The sequence below is a fragment of the Condylura cristata genome, unplaced genomic scaffold (assembly GCF_000260355.1).
Source record: "Condylura cristata isolate star-nosed mole 26May11 unplaced genomic scaffold, ConCri1.0 scaffold00001, whole genome shotgun sequence".
In the NCBI taxonomy this organism is placed as follows: Eukaryota; Metazoa; Chordata; class Mammalia; order Eulipotyphla; family Talpidae; genus Condylura; species Condylura cristata.
Window position 1 is genome coordinate 65,518,472 of NW_004567102.1, and position 21,198 is coordinate 65,539,669.

General features: G+C 34.3%; 1 protein-coding gene across 2 annotated transcripts in view; it reads left to right on the forward strand.

Annotated features, from left to right (window-relative positions):
- LAMA2 (laminin, alpha 2) overlaps positions 1 to 21,198 on the forward strand; it is a 489,259-nt gene that overhangs the window by 221,217 nt on the left and 246,844 nt on the right. For both annotated transcript variants that reach the window (XM_004673842.1, XM_004673843.1), the window contains exons 11-12: positions 9,250 to 9,390; positions 11,166 to 11,339. In XM_004673842.1, coding sequence (XP_004673899.1) covers positions 9,250 to 9,390; positions 11,166 to 11,339 — 315 coding nt within the window. The remainder of the gene's footprint in view (positions 1 to 9,249; positions 9,391 to 11,165; positions 11,340 to 21,198) is intronic.

Sequence of the window (21,198 nt, forward strand, 5' to 3'; positions counted from 1 at the left end):
CTAGTAAGAGCTGATCACTGGACAATGGTATGAGGAATAAAGCCTAGAGGGTGGGCAGGAATGGGAGACAATGGAACAGAGAAGGGGACATTGTGGCCATAGTCAAGAAGCATTTGCATCAGTAAAGTATTGGCTGTTATTGCAAACAGAGTTGCCCTGGGATTACCCTGAAGATAGTCACCTATTCAGGTCAAATGGCAGCTGAGGATTTCTGGGGCTTGTATCCTGATGTGGACTTTGTCAAAATAGAGTCAAGGATTGTTCTGCTGTGATTTGCAGATGGAAAATAGGCCACAGTTGCCAATAAGTGCTCAGCTCATGGCAATAGGAAATGCTGATCAAAAGCTGAGGACACTGGATTTCTGACTATGCTTTTACCAGGGTGCTTTAGTACCACGACTTAGAAGAACAGTGAGGAGTTATCTAGTCTCACTGAAGACATGAAAACCCTGTCAACCAGCGATTACATGTCTATATATTTGCCCTGAAGAAATTCATACAATAGGTATGAAGAATTTAAAATATGTTCAGCAGACCTTGTTATAATGAAAATTTGACAAAAATCTCAATTTTAATGACTCAATTAGAAAAATAAATTGTAACACATTTATATAATCAAATACTGAAAATAGAACAAATAATTTGAACTGTCTACATTATCAAGTGAGTGGAATAGATCCCCAAATTTGGTAAATTTCAGGCAAGTGAATAAAACAAATGTCGTGTTCTCATAATGGTAAGTTATCAATTATGTAAAGTTGTGAAATATCAAGCAATTTTATATTGCATGGACATACACATATATGTGAGACATTGTGATTTACAAATCACAATTTTTCTATATAGTGTTTTGATATGTTCTAATTCCAGAATAGTAGTTAATTCTAGAGAAGAGGGGATGGTTGTGAAGTAAAATTAAAATAATTATTATTTCTTTAAAAGTATATGACAAATACAGATGGAAAACATGTTAATGTTTTTTTTTTAATTTTTGCATTAAGTAACTGATAATGTACTTTATTGCATGTACTTTTATGGTGTTTTAAAATAATTCTTAATTTAAAATTTCTTTAACTGAAGAGGGGAAAAAATTTCCTGATTTAAAAGAGTCAAATGACAGTAAGGTATCAAATGCATCATTTTTAAACTTTTGATTTTTTAAAACCTTGTTTAGATAATGTTATTGATGAACCTCATCCCCAATATATTTTCAAATCTGAACACAAATCTAATTCAAAACATACAAATATTTAGTAATTTTATGCATTATTAAAATTTTGAATTTTCTGTCTCTTCTAGTGAATTATAAGAGGCAAGTCAATCTCAAATATATAACAAGTCAATTGAATGTAAATGCTATTCTGACTTTTTGTATTTAAATAACTAGCTGGAAAGCAGCTATTTTGAAATTAGTGTCATGTTATCTATTCAAAACCAGTTGGGTTACATGCTCTGATAATTATCAACTGACCTTATGGAAGTCTTATAAGAAAAAGATAGTGAAGTATAAAAAAATCTGTATTGTCATTTTTGTTTTGTATTTTTTTATTGTATTTCCATGAAGTTGTTACTGGTCTGTAAGATTATGTGTTCTGACTTTATGTACATCTTCAAGATGTCTTTTAGTTTCAGTCACTGTATTCAATCCTGATTAAATTTCTTGAGTCACCAGACAGTATTCCAGATTTTTACATATTTAGACTGCTTGCTTCTCCATTTGCTGAGCTCAGTCTTTTTAAAGGATCAGCTTTACCTCCACTTTCTCAGCAAAACTATCCTAGATCCCCAAATATAAATCATCTCTGCCATAATTACCAGTAACATTTTCTTTATTATCTTTTCAGAATGTGCAATTTTATTTAATGTTTTTATTATATAGATTACATTAAATCTTTCTTGCCTAATGTTCAACAAGTATAATTAGTTTTTAAGCCCTATACAAATATAAAGAATAATCAAATGCCTACTGTTTTTTGTTTGTTAGTTATTTAAACCCTAGCATTATCAATGATAAGTTCTTCAATTTCTATACTTGATCCTAAATCTAAGCTAAAGGTTTAATAATTTTAGCATAAGAGCACATAGAAAATGATCTTTTGCAACTGCTACAATTCAAACATTATGATGTTAATAATTGGTTTTATATTGAAAGCTAAATTTGTAAAAAGTGAAAACTGATTTCTTTTTTCCTTTTTCTAGTCCAACAACTGTTTACTAACTGACTGGAACAGTGTATTTAAATAATAAGGCTCAAATACAGCTAATTAACTAATTACCCCTTCTTTTGTTAATTTCTTTAATACTAGGCTGCATTAAAAAGAAGGCCATGACAGGAAAATCTGTAATTGAGTACAAACACCCACCAAATAAGGCATGACTGCAAAATTCCTGAACCAATTATCACAAAAAGGAACTTATATGTCACTGGAGATTTTCCTGGTAACTTTGTCAATAGAATTCCCAGTTGACTAACAATCAGAGTTAAACATGTACTGCTGAAGTTGTATCTAATTTATAAAAAAGCGAATTCATGAGAATGAATACAGGGAAACTATTGAGACTATTTCTCCAGAGAGAAACTGTAGAGAGCAAATGATAGCAAAGAGTAAATTGATGTCAATCCAACAGTATCTGATTTCAAGAAAAGAGGACATAGTAAAGTTTCTCCAACTCAAGTTTGTTTTTAGAGGAAAAGGTTTCCAAATAAAAATAAAAGCAGGTTTGTGGTAGTAAAATTTTTTGTAGGGTGGACATAATGTGTCTAATTAGAAAATCAGCTAAATCTATGACATTAAAATATGTATCTAAAACCTATATTTTCCCTAAGGGGATGAAAATTGACTTTAGAGTGACAAAAATATACTTGTTTTATGTATAAGACAAGCATAGTCACATAATATGTGTGTATGTAGAGTATCTTTATAGTATAAAACTTAATGATGGTGAAAATAATGAATAATAAAAAAAGACTACAGAGATTCTTTAGGAGCATGAGTTTTAAAAATAGTTTGAGAACCATAGATATAAAGTGATGTGATAGCTTTTATTAATAATATACAAGAATAAAACTGTCATATGGGTTTATTATTCAAATGGAAAATTAATTGGTTATTGTTAGTACATTTTTAGTTTATCTAATATTACAAACTAATAGTTTAGTAACAAGATATTTGGTTTTAAGAAAATATGGTGTTATAGGAAATATGAATCTCTATAGATATCTGGGAATTCTGGAAATTACTTCTTTTTATCAACTTTCTTAGGTATGGAAATGAACATTAAATCTGTAAATTACAATCACTAATGTGCTCTAAATAAATAAAATGCTAAAGTAAGTTTACTAGCTTGACAAGAGCTGTCCAATGACAATACCAAGAAAAAGATAAGACTGCAATTTAAATCTAAACAGATATTTTGGTTAATTGTTTTTAATGTATTGAATTATATATCAATAAGATTTTAAAAAGTCGGTCATTACAAAGTGACTGAGTAATAAAGATAAGGTTAGAAAGAGATCTCATAATGACTAAAATAGCATTTGGGTTGGATTTTGCAAACTCGCCATTCTTAGATAAAGATTTGGATGATGACAAAGTATAAGGTATGGTCTCTGCCTTTGAAGACCTTATAAATATCAAGAAAATTGTATTTCACTGTTTACATTTATTTTTTGTTGATTTATTTTTTAAAATAGATTTATTTATTTGTGCACACAGAACTGAGGTATAGGCCACAGGTATAGGGGCAGTGAGAAGATTCACCAGAGACAGAGTAGGGAGCAGCACACTGCTAAGGGGAGTAGCAGGTGGGTCAGGAGAGGTCTGCCGTGCCATGTGGGTCACCTTCTGGGAAGGTGGGGATCGAACTCTTGCAGTAGTAGCTTTAGCTTCTTAGTGCTGTGCTTTAACCCTCTGCACCACCAGGGAGGGCCCACAGTAATTTATTTTAATCCAGGTGTACAACCTTGAAAATAACTCCTTTTCTCTCAACCCTATAACATTCTACCAAGTTTATCCTTCATAGACATGGCACACCCTAATGATAAGTCCAGTGTCAGACAGCGATGTCCTTTTCCCAGTATTATACTTATTCGTCCACTAACCTATTCCTCTGCTATAACCCTCATTAGAACGTTTTTATAGTCTGCCTGAAATTATATAATACTTTGTATGTACTAGTTCAGCTATGATTTGATGAAGAAATACTAATAGAGAATAAAGGAACAGTTCAAAATGATGTGCAGAACATTTATTAATAACTTGATCATGATAGCAAATTATATTAAATTGCTCAAGAAACCTACTCATAAATCTAATGGTTTACCCTCAAGCTGAAAACCAAAAATTTAAGTTCTGAATCACTTCTATCAAGATCTCCCCTAAAAGAATCAGAATACAATCAGGGGCTGCTTCATGGATAACAGTGGTTGATGAGTCAGACAGAAGTTTTGAAAAAAAACAATTAAATAACTGGGAACCCATAAATAGAACTGAAGCCCACACTGCCAAGATCTTCTAAATCACTAAACTACTGTAATTTAGGAAACCTCTGTCTCTATGAAGGTGCAATAGAAGTCCTGAAACACAAGGCTATGTTTTGATGTGTGTCACTCTAAAATATCCAAAGTACATTAAATATCATACCATGATGTTCTCTAGTAGTCACGACTTAACTAATTTCTTAAAAGAAACATTTGGGAACATAAAAAAATTAGCTATGTCTTTAGATATATATTTTCTCAAGATTAGAAAAGAAAACCAGGAAATAAAACATGGTATAATTAATTAACTATATAGATGTTGAAACATATCCAGAAAACAGAATTGTAGTGAGCTAAAATATTCTCTCTTATTCTTCATCTTCCTACTAGCCTGAAAGGCCTTTATACTTGGCCATCAAGAAAGACATATTTAGTAGGTAAATTCTATCACAGTCAATACTTCTGTCTTAATATTCAGTAGTAGAGCCTCAGGAAAATCAGAATTTAGCACTTTCAGTTGAATGAATCCATCTCACTCCGATTAGCTAGTTCCAATCTGATTAGCTACCAGTTCCTGAAGAAGGGTGTAGGATAGACTTCAGGACTTACAGAGTACAAACTGAAAGTCATCTTTAGCTGACATGCTGGATAATCTAATGTAAGGTCTGTGCAAATGTTATGAGTTCACAACAACTTTGTGAAGAAGATCACAATGAATTGGGGCTGGCAGGTAGAAAGGGATTTGTTTGTGTACCTGTAACAGGGTTTACATATTTTAGCTCAAAGATTTATCCCAATAAACAAAGCAAAACAACCTCTTGGCTCACTGGTTTCAACAGGTTTAGATGTCCTATCATCGCTTTGTTGTGTGTTCCCAAGATCACCCTCATTTTTGGTGACTTACTGAAAGGACTCACAGAACTCAGCATAGCAGTGATAATCATGCTTATGCTTTATTAAAGTGACAAGATACAGATTAAAGTAGCAAAAATAAAAGGTGTGTGGGAAAATAGGAGAATCCGGATATAAACCTCCAGTTATCCTCTCCCAGTAAATGATAAAAATGGTGCTTAATTTTGCAGAAGAAGGGGCATAACCAAACATATGAAGTATTGCCAAGCAAGAAAATAGAAAATTCTCGCAAGTTTTAGTGTTGTCAATATATTTTATTGGGGGGGGGGGTATTGGTTAGTCACTTAGATATGGAGCATTTTTTAAAAAAGATTTATTTACGGGGCCCTCCCTGGTGGTGCAGCGGGTTAAAGCACTGCAGTAAGAAGCTTAAGCCACTTCCGCATGAGTTCAATCCCCGCCTGTCCCGGAAGTGACCACATGGCGTGGCAGACCTCTCCTGACCCGCCCGCTGCTCCCCTCAGCAGTGTACCTCGTTGATCTGCCTGTTCTGCTCCCTGTTCTGGTGAATCCTCTCACCCTCCACGTCTCTGGCCTGTACATCAATTCTATATGAATAAATAAATCTTTAAAAAAAATTTACTTATGCATACAGAACTGGTGGGGTGCAGGGGCTGTGAGAGAATTCACCAAAGACAGAGTGGGGAGCAGAACAGGCAGAACGAGGAGGTACACTCCTGAGGGGAGCAGCAAGCAGGTCAGGAGAGGTCTACGCTATGTGGATCACCTCCAGTGTGGGGATCTAACTCCTGCTGAAATGGCTTTAGCTTCTTAGTGCTGTGCTTTAACAACCGCACCACTAGGAAGGGCCTATAGATGGAGCAAATTTTTTTTTTTTTTAAGATTTATTTACTTATTCATACAGAACCAGGGTACAGGCCAGAGATGCAGAGGGTGAGAGGCTTCACCAGAGACAGAGCCAGGAGCAGAATAGACAGATCGAGGAAGTACACTGCTGAGGGGAGCAGCGGGTGGGCCAGTAGAGGTCCACCACACCACGTGGATCACCTCCTGGGCAGGTGGGGATTGAACTCATCAAAAAGCGGAAGTGGTTTAAGCTTCTTAGTGCTGTTTTTTAATCTGCTGCGCCACCAGGGAGGGCCTAGATGGAGCATTCTTAATACTGAACTTGCTTCTCAGTTGCCAGTGCCAAGGCACCAAGTGAACAAAATTCGGCATTCATCATAAATCACATTGTTAATTAAAATAGCTGCTGTTAACCCTGGCCTCGGGTATATGGAAACACTCTTTCAGACAAGGTTACCCAGGGTTTATGTTACCCCCCAGGAACTGATAAACACTCTTCATTTGGAACATGCATTTTGAACACTGCAGCTCTGTTTAAACTTTACTGCACGACATGGTAATGAACGATTTGTTTGTTCCCATTTCATAGATGTTCTACCTGCTCCAGCTACCTATAACTTAAGCTCCTCGGTATGTTTTTATTGATTTTATTGAGTTATTCAGTAAGTTACTGAATAACTTACAGTCACTTACCCATTCCTAAGAGAAAAGAAAGTCTTAAAAGTTCATTATCTGAGGGCAAATTCCAACTGAAATTCCTAACATATAAGAAATGTTCAGAACATTTGTTTTGTGAAAATAATGAACAAATTTCTCTTTCTGTAACTTCTTATTTGTTACACATGTCTTTGCTAACATTGGTCTTATTCTGTTTCCACCCACCAGTTGAATTTTGAAACCATGGCTTAAGGTTTAGGTCGAATTTCATTCTTGCCCTAAAACTCTTTAAGCCTTGCAATCAGGGGTTAGTTCCACTTCCTCTGTGCCCGCATAATTTATTTGATTTCTGAGATGCACTTATCACATTCAACTTTACAATAATTTGATTGTGAATGTACATTCTTGTGCAACTGGAATTTGGCTTTTAAAGACAGAGATTGACCCACCTATTTTTATAGTAGTTGCAATTCTGATCCTAATGTGTTGCTTCAGGTTATTAAATTAAATTGAATATTGAGAATTTTTTTCAAGGTCATATTTTCAGGCTAAAATGGAACCAAGGAAAATGTCAACAAACATCTCAAAATTTCTAACTGCTGACCTTAGTCTGAATTTCAAAAATGACATTTGACTTTTCAAATTAGAGTAAATGAAAAGTAGATTAGGCCATGTAGGAACACAGCATGAAGAATAAGGATAATCTCAATTATAATTACAGGTATACCTCTTCCTTCCTGCCCGTGAGCTCTTGTGGGCTCCACACTCAACATCAGGGCTTGGGGATTTATTTATCCCATAGGCCTGAAATTAGTTTGATTGTCTTGCTGACATCTGTCATCTTATAGAATGACAGATGTTTGAAATCTATCTTACGAAAAAAAATAAATAGTAAGTATAACTTGTATGAATATAAGGATGCTAAAGTTTGACACATGAAATGAAACTAGAGAAGCCACTATGGATAGTCTCCTACCAGTTTGTAAGTGGTTGAACTTTAAGTGGGCCAATAGCAATTGAAAATCAAGGAGGTGTGTATCAATAATGTAGTCTCTTGGCTACTAGAGGAATCTCACATATGTTATAAAAATATCATTTTTATGTTATTCTCTCCTCTTTTCATCCGATATTTTCTCAGATTTTATCATCCTTTTCTTCTCAATCATGGTTTATTAAAATATTTTTATTAAGCATCTACCATGTGCATATCACTTTGCTATATATGAAAAAAAAAAAAAACGCACACTCACCACAAGATTAAGCTAAGCTAAATTTGACTAAACTAAAACTTACTCTGTCCCAGGACCCCTGCCTTAATGGCTCTGTCAAGATGAGTAAAATGGGTTTCTGCTTCTGACTAGATTATGGTATATAGCCAAAGAGAACACTCTTAAAAAGAAATTGCCATGCTTTTGTGTGTGTGTGTGTGTGACTGTAATAAGACAAAATATAAAAAGCTAGGGGAATACAGTTGAGACAGGAGTTAGTTCTCTGAGGCAAAGGCAAGCTTCAGAATTGAGGTAATAAGAGAATTTAAGGAAAAATGTGAAACGAAAACATGGAGAAAATACTGAGGATATTTCTTGGAAAGCAGGGAGTCTTCATTTAGAAGTTATTAGTCGAATCTCACCATTCTTACATTGAGAGATTACACCTTTTCCAGTTTTTCATCTTAAAATCTGCTTGTCCTGTCCTGAATCCATGTTATCGTCCAACCTATACACAAATAATGTTCCCATATGCTGTCATAGTACTAGGACAAGGATTAATGAAACCAATTTGGAGCGCAGTGACCGAGCGAGAATTATTTTTTCCCATAGTATCACTGGGTGATTAACTGGTTCTACCTAGGTATGAACAGAAACACTGTGAAAATCAACTAGGGGAAACTCAGGAAATTGCTATGACTCTTTGCCCCAGTGTTTCTACCTGTCAGGTTGTTATGCTTCTTCAAATGTACTTTTAATCTGTAATGTGAAAAATAGTTTACTATGTGTATAATATCAATGTGCTATTATGCGCTTATACATTAGTTTGATGTCCATAATTTATTATTTATCATGGGCTTGGTGAAAGAATTCACCATCAGAGATTGATGAATCAAACTGACCCCATGTATGTCAAACTTTGTACTATATCTATAATGACATTTATACCATACTCTTGACATACAAGGAAGATCAAAACTGTGGTTTTTAGTACAGTAGATTAGTATTCATTGTGGCCAGAGAGGACATGTGTGTGTGTGTGTGTGTGTGTGTGAAGGATTTTGAGCAGATGTTTAACAATATCATTTTGTAATTTAAATGTGGGTGAGAGATAAATGAAAAATATATTTTTAATAAGGACAACTTTTAATTTTGACTGTTGCTAACATGCTTCTCTATTTATAGGAAAATGTTGAAGGAGAAGATTGCAGTCGCTGCAAAGCCGGCTTCTTCAATTTGCAAGAAGATAATCAGAAAGGTTGTGATGAATGTTTCTGTTCAGGAGTTTCAAACAGATGTCAGAGTTCCTACTGGACCTATGGCACTGTAAGCAACATCCTTTTTTATTTTTGCCTGCTTATCCTTGGATTTCTGGCTATTGTTGTCCTTTTCTTAGAAATTAAAAAAAACATTCTTTGCTGGTAGTCAGTTTCTAGTTTAAGTTGCCACTAAAAAGTCATGAAATTTTCTTTCAAATGTTTATCTTTGATCAGCACCTTTAAGGATTTATTTGTACCCAGGTGTAACCTGGCACATCTTAAAGTAAGTAGACACTAGGCTTGGCGGTGACCATGATTAATATGTGAAGCAGGAATGACATTAAAGTTGTTTTAGCCCCAAGGGGGAGTAACTCAACAGAGAAAACATCAGGTTGTTATAGGGAGAATTGTGTATTCTTTCCACCAATTCTTTTGAAACCCACATTAAGAACAATCACTTTATCATGCTTACACATAACTCTTATTAATCAGCAGCCTTCAGTTACTCTTTGATGTTGCCTGGGACCTTTGTATTGTTAAAAGAAGACACTAAATTTGAATAATACCTCCTTTCTTAATTGACTTGAACATTTCTAGCTATTCCCTATTTAGTATTTTCTGCGGTTTTCTTCCTTTAATATAAGCCTTAGCAAGTCTACCTTTCTACATCCACAGCCTGCCTCACTCTCCATTACTTTCAGTTACACACATAGTGGATTGTCTTCTTATAGAGGAATTATGAAAGGAAAACTGGACATTTGGGGAATTTCATTTACCGGTGGCAGCACTTAAGAAAATATCAGAAGTATATTCAAGAGACAGAAGCCTAGAGGGAGAATGAAAAACTACAGTGTATGAGTGTAAGATTTATTTATGCATACAGAACAGAGGTACAGGCCTGATGTCCAGGGATGGTGAGTAGATTCAGAGACAGAGTGGGGAGCAGAACAGGCAGATTGATGAAATACACTGCTGAGGAGAGCTGTGGTTGGACAGGAAGGTCTGCTGGGCCATGAGGGTCACCCCCCTGGCTGGGGAGCAAACTCATGCTGAAACAGCTGTGGCTAGCTTCATAGTGCCATGCTTCAGCCCATTGTGCCACCAGGGAGGGCCTGGAAGTTAGGTTCATTTACTTAGAGAGTCATTGATGTCACTCAGATGGTGAGTAACAAGACCGGGGTTGCATTTTACAATGATTACTACTTCCATAAATTATTTCCTAACACATCTTTCAATTTTAATGAGCTAGTGAATCCCAACATAATTATCACATATTTTTCTCTTTATATTTCTTTTGCTTCCTGTATTCAATCTGAAATATTATGAAAAGGTAGGAAATACTTAATAAAAAGTCATCTTTTGGTGCCTTGAATGTTTTATTTCTTTACTTACTCTGCTTTACAGATACAGATGAACAACTTTTGTTTGTTTTCTGTCCCTTGCCCAAAGCTCCTATTGCAAAACCTTTTGCAATAGGAAGTTATTAGTGGAGTGAAAATTTTAAAATTAAAAATGCACCTATTTAATAACATATATAATTTTATAACCATTGTGGAACTTTGAAGGAATTTCTATTTTTAAGCAAGAGAGATTTGGAAACTTATTTTTAAAAACTTTGACTCAAAAGATTATATGATAGCTTCCAGAGTCTTAGCATCATTAGGAAATACAAGAATGGGAACTTCTAATGATTGCATATAGGTTAAGTGACATTCACAACCCTCGTACTTTCTAACTTTTGTATTTTTTTTTCATTTCCAAAAATGAACCCCACTAGAAATGCGAAAGAGAGGAATGGTGGACTTTCCCCTCCTTAAATAATGATTGTTTGTCTTTTTTAAGATACAAGACATGAATGGCTGGTATTTGACTGACATCTCAGGTCATATTCATGTGGCTCCACAGCAGGATGATTTCATTACACCTCAGCAGATCAGCATCAGTAATGCAGAGGTCCAAGGAGCTTTACCACAGAACTACTTCTGGAGTGCACCTGCTCCATACCTGGGAAACAAAGTAAGTTCATACAGTGCTTGCTTCTTGCTACTTTGCTTTAATTTATCAATAAGTGAATGGGTTTTATTTAATCTTTCTTAAAGATAAAATCAAATACACACACTTATCCAGGTATAAAAGTAGCTATACATGTATATATGTAAGCTGTATGTGTATATATACTGTATTGGAATGTCGAGACCAACTAAATTAGATTGAGTTGGATGTTTCTCCCATGCCCCATGGGAGAGGTATGAATACAAGAAGTTAAGGGGCCATGAAGTACCTGTTGTAAAACTTGACATAGTTGGTGTTCCATATGAATTTTTTGAATGAGGAAATTTGTTAATGAGATCTATCTCTAAGCTATTTTTGTAAAACAAATTATAGATATTGGAAGAAACTGTGATGTATTTACTTGAAGTAATTTTATTTCTAGAGTTGTTGATGGTGGGATACTTACCTAAGTTTTCCTCATCTGTTTCTATTTCATTTCAAAACATAGTCAAGAGAATGGCTTTTTCTAGCTTGCATGAATGTTAATTGGAAATGAGATTTATTACATAACTAATTTAGCGCTTGTCATGAATCTTATGTAAACACATATTTCTTGGAAGATAGAAAGAAGTGCCAGATTGAAAGTACATGTTTGTTTGAAAGCCCACTCATACATACATAAAAATGTATACAGATAAACAAATATAGCAGCCTCAAAAATGCAGGGTTTTTTTTTTCCATTTTGTAGATTAACTCTGTCTAGATAAGAGCCTTAGTATTTTATTTTATCTTACTTAATAATTTTTGGAAACAAAATCTGGCATAGTATTTCTAAATGTGATTACTTGCTTGTTTTGTGTAAGTTAATACCTTGTAAGCTGATAGTTCTTACCTAATTACAATAAACACTGTGATGGTCACCAAAAAAACCCTTATTAAATCCATGTTATTTAAGCCTAAAGAGTACACTGGTATTTTTAGAGGAAATTGTAAGTGATTAAATGAATACAAATTTATTTCTAGTTTTAGATCTTTTTTATTGCATGTTCTCATGAAGAGGGAATTGGTGGTTTTAGTTGATTGAAAACAAAACCATAATTCATTGCCAATTTCTTATTTTGAATAGAATTCTAAATGCTATTACCAAAAAAGGGTAAATGAGTAAAGTACATTTTCAATAAATATGTATTTTAAAAGAGACAGGGTATGTTACATAAAATTCAATAGATGTAATAAAAATCCAATTAAACTTTTATTTACAAGGCCCTTTACAGCAAAAAGTCACTCTATCCTATTCTATTTGGAAACCTCCTGTTCTCTTGTATTCCCAACAATAATAAACTAGCATATAAGACTTGCATGTCTATTGCTTAAAATTGTTCCCCAAATTAAATAAACTGCATGTTACTTTTCTTTTTTTTTTTTTTTTTTACACCACTCCATGGCATTCAGAGAAGAACCGTGGATCTGAATTGGATAAGTTTCAGAGGACTGAGTTTTCTTTTAGCGGTGAAATTTATTTACAGATAGCTTATAATAGAATTTTTTCCCCTATATTGTCCATCATTTCTTCTTTGCTCATATGCTTTTTCTTTCTTTTGGCTGAAATCAAACTGACAGAAGGTAAGCAAGTAAATGGCATCAGAGCATCAGAGCAAGGAATTTGGACATCCTGTTTGTAGTTGTTAGTTCCCAAAGATAACTTCCCTTATTCTGACTGAACTGTAGCTTGTAACCACCCACACTGAAGTACTTAATATTCTCCTACAGATCATTTTCACATCAAAAAGCTGTGCTGGCCTGTGCTTCAGTTTCCACTCAGTGAACAAAATAATGGTAACAGGGTGTGCAAATTGTTTGAATATGGAAGACATTTTTTTAATGTAATGTGGAAGCCCTTGGTGGTTTACTGTCAGACATTTCAGTATGAATGAAACAATTTGCCTTAATAATTGAACCATATAAATTTTTGATACTACAATAATACTGCAAGCTTTCACAAATTACCACAGTACATCTTAACTGTCATGTCACATCATGTAAATTATAGTCATGAAGACATGCTTAGCTCGCTTGATTTAATATCTTGCTAAGGAAATGGAAAATTGTAGGGCCTTGTTTGTAAATTCAATAAAGCCACTTTTCTAAATAGTTGAGGCTAAGTTCTTTACCAGTAATTGCTGTTCCTATCGAAACCATTGCCAGACTCTGACAGAAATAAGTACATCAAGATACTACTAGTATATCTGGCGCATACTGAATTTCATTTATGTTATGATCAACAGGTTATAGGTACATAATCCTTCCTATTTTTTTAGTATTAATTCCCAATCAAAAATTACTTATGAGATGATTTAGCTTTCTTAAATATTTATATAAGCAAATTTTCAAACATTTTTCTGCAACTGTCATAAGGCCATTTAGAAGGAATATGTGCTGCGTATATACTGTTGTAATGAAGAATTTACAGGCCATTTTTCCCTTCCTTAGAGGCTGGATCCCAAGTAATAAAATTGTTCTCATGTGGGATACACTTTTCTCACAGAACTTTGGACTGTGCCCGATGGTAGTAAAATTGAAGGAACATGATAGTTTTTGCAAGGAAACAGTTTTTTTTTTTTTTTTTTTAAGATTTATTTATTTGTACATACAGAACTGGGGTACAGGCCAGAAGCTCAGGGGTAGTGAGAGGCTTCACCACAGACAGAGTGAGGAGCAGAACAGGCAGATCTACGAAGTACACTGCTGAGGGGAGCAGCGGGTGGATCAGGAGAGGTCTGCTGTGCCATGTGGATCACCTTTGGGTCAAGTGGGGATTGAACTCATGCGGAAGTGGCTTTAGCTTCTCAGTGCAGTGCTTTAACCCACTGCGCCACCAGGGAGGGCCTGCAAGGAAACATTTTTATCCCAGAAAAATGGTCTGTAGTTCCTCTTTGGAGTAATGAGGTATATAGAAGTATTTGTAAGTGTGAATGTAGATAGTAGATGAGGCTTAGGAAAATTGAGCATATTACTATACTGACCATCTAAAATTTTTCCATGATTTCAGCTAAGTTAATTTCTCAATAGCAATTTGGAAAATGCTTTTACTCATACCTGTGTGAATATTTGGCACAATCAAGTGTTCAAGCTACCCCCTCATCTGGATGGTCAAAGAGAATTATGTCTGGCACCCACAGGGCTATGCCCAGCAGCATTTCACTTTCAAAATGCTTAGCAAATGTTAATGTTTGGTCTTAGGGCATTTATTTAAGAATGGAACTAGTCAGGAATGGAAAGAGCTAGAAGACAGAGTCCTGCTGGTATGCTCCAGGCTACAGCTATTTAGAAACAGTTTGGATTATTTCTGAGTGGAATAATTTACTGCTTTGGTAAACTAAGTGCTATTACAACATTAAAATAATCATTTACTTAAAACTACCCTAGTGGTCTGAAATAGTTTGTGCAGCAACCAAAAGCAATTTTTTTCTTTGTAGAGTTCCCTGAAAATTTGGCTTGGTTTGATTGGTGTCTCCTCATTAAGGTTAAGGTTGGAAATGTTGCCTTTGAATATTATTAATTTTATGATTTGTTCTTTACCAAACAATGCTTATTTTCTACAGCATTATACTAGTTTTTTTTTTTTTCTGTTTCTAACTTAAAGATGCTTATAAATTATTTCATGTAGTTGCCGGGAATTCTTCAAGGTTAGTTTAAGAGGCACTTTATGAAGTCTGCTGAAAAAATAGTATCAACTCCCAAAAGCACTCGCTGGCACTTATTTGTTGTGCTTGCTTGACTTTTTTTTTTTTTTTTTTTGAAGATTTATTTTTAATTATGTATACAAGAAATGGGGTGTAGGACAGAGATGTGGGAGGTGAGAGGATTCACCAAAGACAGAGTAGGGAGCAGAACAGACAGATGTACTGAAACACACTGCTGAGGAGAGCAGCAGCTGGTGAGACAGGAGAGGTCTGCTGTGCCACGTGGGTTACCACTTTTGCCAGTCTTGAACTCCTGCTGCAGTGGCTGTAAATAGTTACATAGTGCTAAGACTTAACCCCTTGTGCCACCAGGGAGGCATGCTTGCTTAACTTTCAATTGTACCTTATATATCTCAAATTAAAGAAGTGGGTTTGAGGACAGATGGATGTTTGAGATGTACAGGACAGGGTGGGTCTCCTTGCATAAAAAGCAAAATAAATATTTTGTGACTAATGCTACCTATTTAACAAAAACAAGTAAAAGATTTTTTTGATTAGTTTGCTCCAAATGAATGTATGTAGGAATTGAAAGATAATTTCAGTCTTGTTATAAACATTAAAAATAATTTGTTAATAAGTGTGATATATATTCTTTTAGCTACACAATTTATGCTTATTTTTCAAATGTGAAGGTCAAACACTTTCCCTGCCCTTAATTTCCTTCAATTTAAATTTGGATTAAATGCATTAATTTAGAAAGTCATCTATTATGTGGAGAAAGGCATGATCATAAAAATAAATATAATAAATCAACTGCAATTGAATTTTTATTCCATAAATCATATCTTATAAAGAATTATTTGGTAGAAAAATACCAAGACTTACCGCTTATCATAAATCAAATGTTAGGAATAAGTGGAAAGATTATTTATAAAATAACAACAACAACAAAACTCAGTTATTTCCCATAGTTTTTGCAGTGCCACTATGCGAAATTAGCCCACCTCTGAATGCTCTAGTCTAACATCAGAATCCTTCAGTCTTACCTATCTTTGTCTTAATATTTTCCATAACTAAATTTAGCAATTCTAATCATTCTAATTATAATATTTCAAATTATTGAATTATATATATATATATATATATATTTGAAGACTTATTTATTTAGGCATACAGAGCTGGGGTATACGCCAGAGGTACAGGGGCAGTGAGAGGATTCATCAGAGACAGAGTGGGGAGTAGAACAGTCAGACTGACAGAGTATACTGCTGAGGGGAGCAGCGGGCGGGTCAGGAGAGGTCTGCCACACCATGTGGTTAACCTACAGGGCAGGTATCAAACTCATGCTGAAGTGACTTTAGCTTCTTAGTGTTGTGTTTTAACCGCTAACAGGGAAGGCCCTGAATTAAAATATAATTTAAAGTTTTATTTTATTTATTTATGCATACAAGAAATAGGATATAGGCCAGAGTGCAGAGAGTGAGGGGATTCACTAGAGACAGAGTGGAGAGCAGAATAGGCAGATGTAATGACATACACTGCTGAGGGGAGCAGTAAGAAAGACAAGATAGGTCTGTGATGCCATGTGGGTTAGCTCTATGACTGGCCTCGATGGAACTCATGCTGCAGTGGCTGGTGATATCTCAATAGAGCTGTCTTTGACACCCTACACTACCAGGGAGTCCCCAGAATTCAAATATTTTAATAACCTTAAGAATTATTCTCTCCACAGTACCTTATATTACAATGTTGTGGAGAAAAGATTCATTTTCACAACTGACCAAATGAACAGTTACTAGATAGGAGGTGATTCAGATTAATCAGTTTGTTGGGGAAATGAAGGAGTTTACTTAACCATAATTTCAAGTGACATTCTGATATGGTTGCTAAAGAAAATAATAAGGTTATGTTGGCAGAGAATTACTCCTCAGGACAAGAGAAGTGATAATTATCTAGATTCTGTACAAAATAACTTACCTAACATAGTCAACTTAACTCACAAATTTCTGTTTTTATTAACTTAATATAAATGACTGAAGTATCAGCTGATAAATAAAGTAGAAGAGACAGAGCCAAGAGGCCAGATATGTCTAGTCCTTTAGTCATTTTTCTTAATTCAATTATAATTATTAGTTCTTGTAAGATATTTAGCTTTGGACTAGAGATGCTTATGCAAAATAAAGTATAAGAAAAGAAGATATAAATTTATATAAATGAAAATTAATAAAATAGAAAACAACTATCACTAGAGGCATGCAAACTCCCATGCTCTCTCTGGCTACCAAAAATTTATTCTCTGTCTATGCATATTTACAAACTTAGTGTTTTGTTTTTTGTTTGTTTTGGTTTTAGATTAGATTCCACTTATAGGTGAAATCATATGCTATAGGTTTATCTATCTAAATTTTTCCTTAGTATAGCTTCCTTAAGGTCCATCCATGTCATAAAAGGCAAATTTTCATTTTTTTCGTATCTGAGTAATATTTCATTGTGTGTTTATACTACATTTTATTATCCGTTCACTTACTGAGGAATACTTAGGTTGTTCCTATATCTCAGTTACTATATGTACTGCTGCAAAGAAGACAGGCCACACATATCTTTTCAGAGTTTTTATTTTATTTAGCTAAATACCTAGAAGTGAAACTAAAGAGCATAGGTTAGGCATACTTTTAATTTTTGGAGAAAATGCTATACTATTTTACAGACTGATGATGCGATGTTCCACCCCCTTCAGATGTACACAAAAAACCCATTTTCTTCATGTTTTTATCAACATTTAGTTATTTTTTCTGAAAGATACTTTTGCAGGATGATGCAATACCTTACTGTGATTTAAATTTATATTTCCCTAATGACTGGTGATGTTGCAGCTTGTTATACACCTGTTGGCTGCTTGTATGTCTTCTTTGGAAAAATGTTTTTTCATTTCTGCCCATTTTGTAATTGGATTGCTTTTTTTTTGCCTTTTATTTATAAGAAATCTTTATATCTTTTTGATATTTACCTCTTAACAAATATATAATCTGCAGATATTTCCTACAGTTCAATGGGCTACATTTTTATTTTGTTGATAGTTGAATATTTTTAGTTCAATTTTGTCCCCTTTGTTTATTTTTTGTTTATTTCCTTTGTTTTAGACTCAGTATATAAGCTTGTCACCCATGACATTTTTCTAGGGGTTTTATGATTTCAGGCTTTTATTCAACAGTTATTTTTTGTGTATTATATAATAGAGTGGTCTAGTTTCATTCTTTTGTTTGGGAATGTCCAGTTTTTCTCAGCACCATTTAATGAAATAACTATCCTTCCTCTACTGCATATTCTTGCCTCTTTTGTCCTACATTAGCTATATGTTCATAGGTGTATTTCTGTTCTATTCTGTTCAGTTAATCAATCTGCCTTTGTTTTTTCAACACCATGGTCTTTTGGTTACTATAACCTTGTAATATAGTTTAAAATCAGGAATTACTATCTCCAGTTTTGTTCTTGACATCTGATTTTAAAAAGATACAATGATGAAGGAAACAGATTATTAATATGAACATAAAATGACATTAATTCCAGTTGACAGAAAGACTACAGTGTGAATTAGCATCAATTTAAGAATTTTAATCAACTATTAATGTCAAACTTCATTTTTTCTACATTTTTTTGTTTGACTATTTTCATGTTCTATGTGTAGCTCAGTGGAGAACTACAAGAAATCATGAATTGCTCGTTCTGACACCTAGTCCTTTTGAGACAATCCCCAATAAACTGGGCTTCAATACTTCAGTAAATCAAACTGTTGTAGTAGTTCAGTGAAACAGTGTTGTGTCATGGTAAAATTAGTCGTTATATACTAGGCCTTTTGTTGATGTTATTTAACTGCTATTGATAAGGGTAGAATAGCACAATGGTAGGGAAGGATAGACATGGACATGTACAGAGAAATGTATACAAAGATTTGTCTTTGTAGGACACAAAGACATCACAAAACACCTGCAACAATTCCTTCCTATAGGGCCCTCACAACAGCCCAACTTTGCTGACACATTCATGGTATACTAGCAAACTAATATGTTATTCCTTTCTTCATTATGAGTATGGCTGAAAGCTATTACTTATGTAAGTGGAGACTATGGTCAGTTATCTTATGCCTTTCCCAGATCTGAATCAAAGATCAAGTCTGAATCTCTCTTACTAGTTTTCTGATTTGGACACACCCTATTATATGATTGAATTTACTTTGATAATCTGTAAAATGATAGTTCTAGCATACCCTCAGAATTGTTTATGGGCCTTAAAAATGCCCTTACCAAGCAGAAGTAATTTAAAAGAATGCCAAATGTTTTGTGAATGCCTGTAGTAGTGTACTGTCGTAATTCATATCAGAAGTAATCTGTCTGTCAATCAATGATATTTGGTAAAGAAATAATGTGTCCCCTGCCTATTTACTTTTATTTTAGTTAATGAAATAGTTTGTATGATGTAATTAGCATCTTTACAGAACATGTAAAAATTAAAATAGTTGGGCTGCTTTTTAAAAAAAATCTGCAGTGGGTTTTTAATTTTATCTTGAAGGTAAACTAAAGCTAACAAGAATTGCTGTATATATTTCCAAGCAAATTAGTGATAAGTATCTTGCTATTTCTGCTTCACTGAAAGTCTAGTGTGTAAAGGGATTTGACATATTTGCCCATCAGTAACTGATTAGAGAAAGAAATGTTATAAATATCATAAACATATAAATACCCTGCAGCTAAAATGTAGCCAGTTTAAATGACATCATTAAGGTAGACTACAATCCATTAGGACTGGAGTCTTTATAAAAAAAGGGAAAAAAATGGAGATAGACACTGGGACAGGGACAGTGACACCTTACCCCAAGGGCAGTCATCAACAAGCCAACAAGAAAGGTTTAAAACCGATTCTTTGCTCATAGTCTCAAGAAAGAACTAACCCTGCTAATGTTTTTGTTTGGACCTTTATAGCCTATAGAAGGGTGAGACAATGCATTTCTGTAGTTTGAGACACTCCTTTGGGGTACTTTGCTATGGCAGTCCTAGCAAACTAATACAGATAATTGAAAGGTTCTGTTCAGTGGGAGAATGCAGAGATAGCAAGGCCAGTAAAACTGAATGTAGGTTTATTTCTGCTCTCCTGGGGAGGTTCACTGACCCCAGAGAGAGTTGAGGACAGAAAAGTCATACCTTCCCTGGGGAGTAGGTCCTTTTATAGCGGAAGGAGAAGGCAAGACAGGTATGTGGAATAGAAACTGGGAATGTGGAATCAAAATTTTTTTTCTTCAACTTTGTTTTGCAACATTGACACAGGTCACTATCAGTTCCGGTTTTTCTGGCAGATGGGAACGTCTGGTTCCAGCACCTAGGTGGCATAATTTTCCTCTGCAGTTTCATGTCCCCCATCTTTCCCCAGGCAGGGGACTTCCTGCCATCGCCCTTCACTGACCTTTCAATAATAAAATATTGATTCTTTTTAAAATCCCATAATTTTCACTTCATAGTAATTTGTAGCAAACAAAGGACTAATCACTGTAACATGTGGAGAGATGATAAAAATGGATAAGGGTAAATACAACAGTCCAGAAGAATAATGAACAATAGATATGAGTAAGCAATTCAAATAGTTTGAATATATGAAATGATGCTCAACCTGACTCATGCCATGATACCTAAACTGAGCATGCTTTGACCTATAGCTTAGAAAAGATAATATATGAATAACATAGTACTACTGAGTTCTTAGAGAGATGAAAATCCTTATATATTTGGTGAGTACTACTGAGTACTTAGAGAGATGAAAATCCTTGTATATTTGGTGTGAGGATATATGCTTATATAATCCGAGAAAACTAATTTAGAAATCTCGCTAAATTTAACATGCACATATACTTACATACTTATCTTCTGGGAATCTGTCCTACTGGTACATATACCTGTACATATGCAATGTACAATTGTGAAATAACACATATATAAAGTCATTTTTTCATAATCTATGTTAGCCAAAAGAAATATCTACCAATGTGATTGAATATATGATTTGGCACATATGAGCAAACACTATAAAGCCGTAAGTAGCTATAAACTATTTAAAACCAAAAATAGTTATAAAATATTTAAACTTATAAACTATTTAAAACCATAGTTATAAACTGTGAAGTTCTTCCTGTGCTAGCTTTTTCTCTGTCAGTT